This window comes from Gambusia affinis, linkage group LG05, assembly GCF_019740435.1.
Source record: "Gambusia affinis linkage group LG05, SWU_Gaff_1.0, whole genome shotgun sequence".
NCBI lineage: Eukaryota > Metazoa > Chordata > Actinopteri > Cyprinodontiformes > Poeciliidae > Gambusia > Gambusia affinis.
The window spans coordinates 31,565,790-31,576,552 of record NC_057872.1 but is presented as its reverse complement, the minus strand read 5'-3'; the positions used below and the strand labels follow the sequence as shown (position 1 = coordinate 31,576,552).

Below are 10,763 nucleotides of genomic sequence, written 5' to 3'. Positions count from 1 at the left end.
TCATGATGGCACTCATCGAAATGTAATTGCTGGTTTCTCAATCGACTGTTTTTATAACATAAAGCACCTTCAACTGCCTTGTTGCTGAAATGTGCTATAAAAATAAACTTGACTATTTTATTTCTCTCTTTGGGATAAAATGTTTTTGAATTCATTTAAAAATCCAAACTTTATTCACTAGTTTTAGTTCGCAAGATTTGTTTCTTTGAATTTTTATTTTAGTTTTAGGTGATTTTATTTGGTAATATTTCATATTGGTTGTAGCTTATTTTTGCTGATGCAGCATTCTGGTAATCAGAAGTTTTAAATGTCCTAATAAGTTATACTTTGATTTGACTAAGCGTTTCATAATGGTGTACCCACACAAACATACTATTTATACAATATTATTTTTTATTGAAACCCCATACAGACCTCAAAATGTTGTATTTGTTAGAGCTATTTATTCTTTATTTCTTTATCCATTTGAATTCTTTAATTTCTGTTTTTTTTGTATTATTTACAGAGTTTATTTGCAGATTAATAATTGTTGATTCTATTTATCTGTTGTTTTATTATTTTTCTTATTTATTCTTTCTGAGTCAGACAGGAAGTCATGTGGGTCGGTCCACTTTGGGCCTGGTAAACGACCAGCAGGCTTTTGGGTTTGGGTCCTATGGTTTTTACCACAGCAAGAGAATTAGACAGGAGAAATAAGGAAAGTTTGAACGTTGTAATTGTTGCTGAAAGGGAAAATAATCGCAACCAAGACAGTCAACAAGTTTGGACATTAAACTTCTTTTGCCTGCGTGAAGAATCTTTACCCCAGTGCCTCTTAGTGGCTGAAGGAACTTTTATTGGATGTTTGGTTTGACAAACAATCGCCACTACAGTATTCATATGCTCTCCTGTCTCTTCCACTGACCTGTGGTCTAAGAGCAGAGTATTTCATCTGTCTAATAGACGATCTGAACATGCTGACCAGCAGAGGGCGCCACAGCACACATCTACTGTGACCCGGATTCATAACAACAGCTGGACTCGGCTGGCCGCTCAGCTTTGTGGTCCAGTCTGGGGCTTTTATGGTATAATAATATATTTTAACGGTTGCCGGAGTCTAATCGAAGCGAAATGGAAGATGGTGAAGCCTGCGGAGCGGAAGTAGTTAAAGCCCCGCGGTTGACGCAGTTAGCATCTCCTAGCCACTGCTAGCATCAGAGCCCCGGCGGAAAAAGGAAAAACGGTTAGCTCATGCTAATGAGCTAAAGCTAACGGCGAACCGGTCACGTGATCTGCGGCAACTCGAAAACATCTGAAAATAAACCGGTAAAGTCACACCTTTTGTTTACGAATTATTTATATTTATTGGTAAACGAGCGTTTTGAGGCGGAGCCGACACTGATAACCGGTTCCGCAGAGAGGAACCGGAGAACTGCTGAACTGTCGGAACTATCGGGAACCTGGACGGATTTGTTTCTGATTTACGTCTAAATATTTATTTTCCTCTGAGTATTTAATCATAGAGTTGCACAAATATTGAAGGATTTAATATAGAAATGTTCGGTTCAGTCCAACCATCGAGCCAACCATCGATAGCCACTGATCACGGAGTTGTTCAGAGTTGTAGCCACGAATATTAGTGTAAGGTTGAGTTGAAGGAAAAAAAAGATGCAAAAGTAACTTCAGCTTTTCTAGGATTGAGAAACAGAAAATGTGGTCAGAACCTCAGGATTGTATAAATAAAATCACATTTCATTTTATCAGTGTTACATGTTGGATTCATGTTAATGTGTTTCATAAAGAGATCTCAGATTAGATATTGAAATATTTCCTAATATGACCAGATTAGCATAAAAGTTGTTATTAATGTAAACTAACAAAAAAAAAACAAAATTAAAAAAACATTTTTGTTAACTCAAATAAATAACTGGTAAATAATGGGGGAAAATTATAGCTAATTGGGACTATATCATGCATATATAAAACTAAAACAAAACAAATTAAACATATTATTTTCATAGTTTTTTTTATAGTTAAAACAAAATTCTAGACTTATTTTTTTTTGCCTTACAAACTGATGTGTTTGTTTATGTCAGCTGTTGGTAAATTACGGAGAAAACTCCAGAGCCAGCTGGCTGTTCGACAATGAAAATGTAGTCTGTTCAGTATTTATTACCCAATCAATGTAAAGATCAAGCAAGTAAAAGCAAAAAACTAAAACTACTACAATAACTAGTAAAAATTAAGCTAAAAAGAAATAATATGAAATTAAATAGCTAGCAAAAACTAACTCAATTAGATAAAAAGTCACCACAAAATAAAATTAAACTGTAATGAAGAACTCAAAACTATTAAGACCAGATTAGCATGCAGGCAGGTCCAGAGTTTACTTTTATGAAGTATGTGTAAAGCTGCAGTAAAGTGTGTGACCCGTGGCGTCTGTCTCCCAGACGGGTTCGGCGGTGGCAGGATGGGGAACCAGCTGGCAGGCATCGCCCCCTCCCAGATCCTCTCTGTGGACAGCTACTTCTCAGACATCCACGACCACGAGTACGACAAGAGCCTGGGCAGCACACGCTTCTTCAAGGTGGCGCGCGCCAAGCACCGTGAGGGTCTGGTGGTGGTCAAGGTGTTCGCCATCCAGGACCCATCGCTGCCGCTCACCAGCTACAAGCAAGAGCTGGAGGAGCTGAAGATCCGCTTGCACTCCTGCCAGAACTGTCTGCCCTTCCAGAAGACTTCCCTGACAGAGAAGGCCGCCATCTTGTTCCGCCAGTTCGTCCGGGACAACTTGTACGATCGGATCAGTACGCGGCCCTTCCTCAACAATGTGGAGAAGCGCTGGATCGCCTTCCAGATCCTCACCGCCGTGGACCAGGCGCACAAAGCCGGCGTCCGGCACGGTGACATCAAGACAGAGAACGTGATGGTGACCGGCTGGAACTGGGTGCTGCTCACCGACTTCGCCAGCTTCAAGCCCACATATCTGCCTGAGGACAACCCTGCCGACTTCAACTACTTCTTTGACACGTCCAGGCGCCGGACGTGCTACATCGCCCCTGAGAGGTTTGTGGACGGCAGCATGTTCACCACAGAGAGCGACCAGAACACGCCACTGGTGGACCTGACCAGCAACAACCAGCGCAGCCGGGGCGAGCTGCGGCCGGCCATGGACATCTTCTCCGCAGGTACGGACCCGACGAGAGAGGCCGAGGCCCGGAGGCCCGGCAGGATGGCTGAACGGGAACGTGTGTGTGTGTGTTTTCCAGGCTGCGTGATCGCCGAGCTTTTCACCGAGGGCGTCCCGCTCTTCGACCTGTCCCAGCTGCTGGCCTACCGCAAGGGACACTTCCAGGCCGAGCAGGTCCTGCTGAAGATCGAGGACCAGAGCATCCGTGAGCTGGTAGGCACGGGCCGGTTCTGATCCCATACAGGCCAGGTTTAGAAGGTCTGACTTGCTTCCAGGCTGGTCCCAATGGTTTCATTCAGGGTCAAAGGTCACATCAGCATGCCTGACCCAAAGGTTTCTGTCCCTTCATGGTGATCTGAGAGGAAACCTCCTTCAGGCCTTTGTGTTCTGGTTCTGTTGATGCGACCCAGAGGTTTCCTCCGGGGTTCTGCAGGGAGGAACTTTAACCCAGATGCTGCTTCTTCTCTGCCAGAAATAAAAGCCTTTCAGGAGAATCTAAACTTCAGCTTCTTTCTGCGGACGAGCTAAACGCTGAGGGTTTTTCTCTTTACGCATAAGGTCTCCATAAACGCAACAAAGTTGCTCGTTTTGTCGCTAGTTGCTTTCTTGAAGCTTTAGATTTGTGGTTAGTGTGTTGTGAAACAGCGAAGGTGGAGCTGAGTCAGCAGGTTGGAGACGCGTGGCCTCCATCTTGTCCCGCAGGTGGCCCAGATGGTTCAGCGTGAGCCGGAGAAGCGTCTTTCTGCCGAGGAGCATCTGAAGCTACAGAGAGGAAGAGCGTTCCCCGACATCTTCTACAGCTTCCTGCAGCCCTACATGGCTCAGTTCGCCAAGGAGACGTTCCAGTCTGCAGACGAGCGCGTCCTGGTGATCCGAAAGGACCTGGACAATATCCTGCTGAACCTGCGGGGAGGTGAGTTCATCCGCTTCCTGTCGCCGCACTTCCTGTTCCTGTCTGATGGCCCGCCTCTCCTCCAGGCTCCTCCTCTTCCTGCCAGGAGGAGCAGGGCCTCGTGGTGCTCGTCTCCGTCATCACTTCCTGCCTGCAGACGCTGCACTCCTGCGACTCTAAGCTGGCGGCGCTGGAGCTCATCCTGCACCTGGCGCCGCGGCTGGGCGTCGACATCCTGCTGGACCGCATCACGCCGTACCTGCTGCACTTCTGCAATGACCCGGTTCCCCGTGTGCGCGCCCAGGCCGTGCGCACGCTCACCAAGGTGCTGGCGCTGGTGAAGCAGGTTCCGAGGAACGACGTGAACATCTACCCGGAGTACGTGCTGCCCGGCATCGCTCACCTGGCCCAGGATGACGCCACCATCGTCAGGCTGGCCTACGCAGGTCTGTGCTGCAGAACGCCACGCAGTCCCGCTCCCAGCCGCGTCTCAGGTCTCCATGTTTGTCTCTCGCTGCGCAGAGAACATCGCTCACCTGGCGGAGAGCGCGCTGCGCTTCCTGGAGCTGGTGCAGGAGAACAACATGAACACGGAGCAGGATCCGGGCGGAGAGGAGGAGAGCAGCCACCCCAACGAGAACTATGACTCAGGTGACACCTCGCCACATTAGCAATGCCTCGTTAGCTACACCTTGTTAGCCACGCTAACCCGCCGCTGTGCGTTTGTGACCCTCAGAGCTGCAGGCGCTGCATGAGATGGTGCAGCAGAAGGTTGTGACGCTGCTCAGCGACTCGGAGAACATCGTGAAGCAGACGCTGATGGAGAACGGCATCACGCGGCTCTGCGTGTTCTTCGGCAGGCAGAAGGCCAACGACGTGCTGCTGTCCCACATGATCACCTTCCTGAACGACAAGAACGACTGGCACCTGCGGGGCGCGTTCTTCGACAGCATCGTGGGTGAGGATCCGGCGGCAGCGGCGGCCTGGCGGCGCCTGGCTGCACACTAACGCTGTGTCGTGTTGAAGGTGTGGCGGCGTACGTGGGCTGGCAGAGCTCGTCCATCCTGAAGCCGCTGCTGCAGCAGGGACTGAGCGACACTGAGGAGTTCGTCATCTTCAAAGCTCTGAACGCGCTGACCTGCATGTGCCAGCTGGGGCTGCTGCAGAAACCGCACATCTACGAGTTCGTCAGTGACATCGGTAAGATGGCGGCTCCTCTCCGCTCTGCATCGCAGCCGAGCTGAAAAAATTTGTCGCTGCATTAGAAAACAGAAAAAAAGTCTCTTCAGGGTCATAACTGCTGATAAAGCGACAGTTGGAAAGCTGAGATCAGCCCTGCTTGCCGCTCCACACCTGGCCACGCCCCTCTGTCTCACGGCTCTAACTTGTCCTGCTCTGCTTGCCGTAGCTCCCTTCCTGTGCCACCCCAACCTGTGGATCCGCTACGGCGCCGTGGGCTTCATCACCGTGGTGGCGCAGCACCTCAACGTGGCCGACGTCTACTGCAAGCTGATGCCTCACCTGACGCCGTTCGTCACCCAGCCCATCATCCAGGTGCGTGCTCTCCTCTTCCTCCTCTTCCTCCTCCTCTTCCTCGCACCTTCAGCCCCTCCCCCTGCTCACGCGCCCGTCTCCTCAGATCGATAAGGAGCTGGTCCTGCTGAGCGTCCTGAAGGAGCCGGTCAGCCGCTCCATCTTCGACTACGCCCTTCGCTCCAAAGACATCGGCAGCCTGTTCCGACACCTGCTGCTGCGGCAGAAGAAGAGATCCGGCTCCATCCCGGAGTGTCCGACTCCGGACGACCCGGCCATCGCTCAGCTGCTGAAGAAGCTGCTGTCGCAGGTCAGCACAGCCTCTCAGCAGAGTTTGTAGCAGGATGATGCAGCATTGCCTTAGTAGTACGTTAGTTTCAGAGTTCAGGCAGAGCGGTCCTGATGTGGTCCAACCGACCCAGAACTTCAACCTTCTCCCTGTTTCCATGAATCCAACCTGAGCGTGTTTCCTGTCCCGTCTGTCGGTCCAGGGCATGACGGAGGCCGAGGAGGACAAGCTTCTGGCTCTCAAAGACTTCATGCTGAAGTCCAACAAGGCGAAGGCCAACATGGGGGAGGCGGGCCACCTGGGGGACGCCGGGCAGACGGGGGTCATCGACCTGGGGACGCTGGGCATCACGGGCCGCCAGGTGGACCTGGTCAAACCCAAGACCGAGTCTGACGACAAGAGAGGTGGGAAACGGTTCCGATCCGGTTCTTGTGGTTCTGGTTGCAGCAGCAACTCAGATGGACCTGGAGATCAGTCACCAGAACCTGCCGGGCCTGTGTTCTGGTTCTGAGCTCTGCTCAGATTATCTCTGGATCAATAATGAGACGGACAGACGGAGGCGTCCGTGTGGGCCGATCTCTGGACCAGAACCGGGTTCTGATCAGGTTCTCTTGTTTGTCCCACCAGCGAGGAAACACACCAAGCAGGACTCGGCCATGAACGAGGAGTGGAAGAGCATGTTTGGATCTCAGGACCCGCCGGCCACGCAGCCCACCACGGTAACCACGGTAACCCAGCCCACCACGGTGACCACTCCCCCTGATCGTCCCCGCCCCGTCCTCTGTGTGGTTTGTGGCTGGACCAGAGCAACACGACCCGTTTGCTCCGGTCCCGTTCAGTGATGATGTTTAAAGCAGATGTTTCCTGCTCTCCCTCAGTCCGCCGACGGCTCCGGTAACCAGGTCAGGAAGTCGACCATGGCTCCGGCGCCGCCCGTGCAGCAGGCGGCGGCCAGCGGTCCCGCCTACCAGCGCCGCATCAACACCTGCAAGGCGGAGCTGCAGCAGCTGGTGCAGCAGAAGAGGGAGCAGTGCAGCGCCGAGCGCATGGCCAAGCACATGATGGAGAGCGCCGAGTGGGAGAGCCGGCCGCCTCCTCCAGGTAAGGCCTGCACACCTGGCCGCCGCCAGGGGGCGCTGTGGCTCGCCTGCCCTCTGACGCCTGACTGCGCTCTGTTTCAGGCTGGCACCCCAAGGGTCTGCTGGTGGCCCACCTGCACGAACACAAAGCAGCCGTTAACAGGATCCGCGTCTCGGACGAACACTCCATCTTCGCCACAGCGTCCAACGACGGCTCAGTCAAAGTCTGGGACAGTCAGAAGATGGAGGGCAAGACCACCACCACCAGGTGGGAACCTCCAGACTCACCGCTGCCTCCTACAGACAGAACATGACCCTTCCATTCCCACGGATCGGTTCTGAATGAGCCGGACCTTCTCTCCGTGTTCCTGCAGGTCCGTGCTGACCTACTCCCGTATCGGGGGTCACGTGAAGACGCTGACCTTCTGCCAAGGCTCGCATTATTTAGCCGTGGCGTCCGATAACGGATCCATCCAGCTGCTGGCCGTGGAAGCCAACAAGCCTCCCAAATCTCCCAAAGTTCAGCCGTTCCAGAGCCGGTAAGGTCCAGAACCAGCTAGGCCCAGAACCCGACACGCTCTCTACATGGAGATGGTCTAATTATTATCTTTAACCTCATTAAATCAGTCTGAAATGTTCAGTTATATATGAATGTATATTAATATTATATCAGTTGGACACATTCGTATTGCTCCACTGTAGTGGATGCTAACGCTAATGCGCTAATTTTAACCATGTTGAAACCCACAGACTCTACATGTGCAGTTACACCACACCTTTCACTCCTGGCTTCAGGTTTATTGTTGTGGACTTTTGATTTTATATAATAATAAACATCATTGCTGCTCCGCAGGAAACAGAACTTCAGAATAAGAGCCTGAACATAAACGTCCAGCTACTTTAATACAGATGTGAAACTTAATTCAGCTCAAAGTTTACAAAACTGCCCAGTAAATTGGCATTTCAGAGTTTATCTGGAAAAAGTCATTTAGGGGAAGATAAACGTTTTCAGTTAGCAGAAATGCTAAGCGAATAATTAGCTGTGCTGCTAGCTTATCAGCGGAAGCTACCCACCATCTTTAACACTCACTGTAAGTAAAAACCAAAAATGATTTTCTTATTCCGGCAGCGATGCTTCACTCCTGCTGCTTCATTACAGCTTTACTCGGGAAAGTAGCGCCACCTGCTGCACAAACATTAAATTAATAAATGATTCTTTTAATCTCAAAGTGAGCGTTTACGTCTGCTTCCTGCCAAACGATAAGGAGTAAATTAGTGCCCATGTTTTGGTGATAGAAGGACCTGAGACATCAGATCCAAAATGGCTGAAAATAAAAAACACAAATGAACGTTTTCCTCTGACGTCTAAAGGGTTAACGGCGTTCTGCCGTCTGATTCCAGGACTCTGGACCTGCAGGACGACGGCTGTGCTGTGGACGTCCACCACTTCCACAGCGGCGCCCAGTCGGTGCTGGCCTACGCCACGGTGAACGGCGGCCTGGTGGGCTGGGACCTGCGCGCCAACTGCAACGCCTGGACGCTGCGGCACGACCTGCGGCTCGGCCTCATCACCTCCTTCAGCGTGGACGTGCACCAGTGCTGGCTCTGCCTGGGTCCGTCCCGGTCCTGGAGCCTTCCTGGTTCTGGTCTGTTTCCACGGTGACCGAGCCGCTTTGTTTCACCCTGCAGGTACCAGCAGCGGCACCATGGCATGCTGGGATATGCGGTTCCAGCTCCCCATCTCCAACCACTCCCACCCGGCCCGGGCCCGGGTCCGACGGCTGCTCATGCACCCGCTGTACCAGTCGTCAGTGATCGCAGGTCGGCACCGCGTCAGAACCGGGTCGGTCCGAAGGAGAACCCGTCTCACCGCCTGTCTGTGTCTCTGCAGCCGTCCAGGGGAACAACGAGGTGTCCATCTGGGACATGGAGACCGGGGACAGGAAGTTCACGCTGTGGGCCAGCTCCGCCCCGCCCCTCTCTGAGATGCAGGTCGGTCCAGTCCGGTTCTGGGTCCATGTCTGGTCTTGCAGCGGTTCTGACGTCTTGCTTTGTGTTGCAGCCGTCTCCTCACAGCGTCCACGGGATCTACTGCAGCCCGGCCGACGGGAACCCTCTGCTGCTGACGGCCGGGTCCGACATGAGGATCAGGTGAGCAGAACCTCTGGATCCGTAGAGATCAGACCGGAACATCCAATCGGCCGGTTCTGACGGCCCCAGATTGTCGTGTTGATGTCAAGCTGGAGTCCAAAAGGGAAATGTTTCAGTTGGTGGAGCCTCTTCTGTTCCTCAAAACTGTCTGAGGGTTTAATTAGAACCGGGTCGGAAGTTCTGCAGCTGCTGCTGCTACTCTGCTGCTGCACAGAGTAATCTAATCAGAACCATATGGACCACCAGAACCAGTCCTTGTCCCAATCTTCACGGCATAAACAAGGTTTTGCAGAAAACAATTCGAATCGCAGCAGCTTTTAACCAGGTGGTTCTGTTCAGGTTCTGTTCTGGTTTCACTGCCTGGTTCTGTTCAGGTTCTGGGACCTGGCGTACCCGGAGCGGTCGTACATCGTGGCGGGAGGAGCCCACGACTCGCTACACTGTCCGTCTGTCCTCTACAGCCGTAAGATCATCGAGGGAACCGAAGTGGTTCAGGTAAAAGGAACTCAAACTTCCAGCTGGGCAAATCTCCAATGTTTTCATACCAAAGTTGATTTAACAGCAGCTTGTGAAACCTGATGGTAGTTCCTGGTGGGTTGACATCACTAAATTCACAAAAATTAAATCTTCCAAAACAGAAAATTACATTAAAAGTTCCATACTTCTACAGCTAACTGATAACTGAGTGCAGTAAATCTGAGAAAAAAGGACCAGAGAAACGTCCCCACTTCCCACAATGACCTCAGTTTGTGGTTTGTGAAACTGGTAAAGGCCCTGCTTATGCAAGAAAACAAGTACACACACACACACACACACACACACACACAGACGGCCATCATGTCTCCTTCCTCCTGTCCCTGCAGGAGATCCACAGCAAACAGAAGAGTGGCGCCGCCGAGGATTCGCCTCGCCGCGGCCTGGAGTCACTTCCTGTCGGCCATCATGACATCATCACTGACATCGCCACCTTCCAGACGACACAGGGCTTCATCGTCACCTCGTCCAGAGACGGCATAGTCAAAGTGTGGAAGTGAAGACGTGGACCAACTTTTATTTTGAAGGGTTTTCCTGACATCAAACTTCCTCTTCCTCTCCTGCTTCATTGTAATGCAACTTATCCCAGAATGTGGAGGTGAGCTGTGGACGGACCCGGTTCTGGTTCTGGTTCTGGTCTAACCAATCAGACCAGTGAATGAGGCGGGTTCTGACTCACCTGAAGGTCCGGTCTCGATGTTGATCTGCATGTCTGGGTTCTGCATGTCGTCATCACCAACTGGGTCCCGTTTAAAGAGACCCCCAGCAGCTCGACCCGGTTCTGGTTCTGTTCATCATGAGTCGCTTTGTTTTGTCTGACGTGAAACTGGTTCTGGAATAATTCAGAACCATTTTCAAGAGAAATAAAATCCCATTTCCTTCTTTCCAGTCATTCATATTTAATAAAGAAGCCAGACTCTTATTTTGAAGAGAATCTGTGAGCTTTACTTTGAAAGTCCAAGTTTAAAGTGAATTCTTCAAAAATAAAGACAACCATATTATAGAGGCGGCCATGTTGGATTAGCATAGGGACAAAGAAGCTACTTAGTCAGGAAATGAGCATCCAACACCAGACATCCAACCTACATCCAACAACCATCCAACCTGAGGCCGAGT

The 10,763-nt window shown here is 51.3% G+C and overlaps 1 protein-coding gene across 2 annotated transcripts; it reads left to right on the top strand.

The window, feature by feature from the left end:
• Window positions 1–978: 978 nt before the first annotated feature.
• On the top strand, window positions 979–10,569 carry pik3r4 (phosphoinositide-3-kinase, regulatory subunit 4). Of its 2 annotated transcripts, none has more exons than XM_044116435.1 (21): window positions 979–1,305; window positions 2,430–3,167; window positions 3,249–3,382; window positions 3,872–4,082; window positions 4,148–4,507; window positions 4,584–4,712; window positions 4,798–5,019; window positions 5,088–5,261; window positions 5,470–5,615; window positions 5,701–5,904; window positions 6,086–6,287; window positions 6,511–6,602; window positions 6,762–6,984; window positions 7,065–7,230; window positions 7,337–7,501; window positions 8,364–8,575; window positions 8,652–8,783; window positions 8,854–8,954; window positions 9,025–9,113; window positions 9,488–9,608; window positions 9,977–10,569. In XM_044116435.1, exons 2-21 carry the CDS (start codon window positions 2,450–2,452, stop codon window positions 10,145–10,147), a joined length of 3,972 nt encoding a protein of 1,323 aa, XP_043972370.1. In that variant the 5' UTR covers window positions 979–1,305; window positions 2,430–2,449; the 3' UTR covers window positions 10,148–10,569. The 2 variants fall into 2 exon arrangements, with proteins under 2 accessions (XP_043972370.1, XP_043972369.1); XM_044116434.1 differs by having other exon boundaries at window positions 6,511–6,611.
• Window positions 10,570–10,763: the final 194 nt, after the last annotated feature.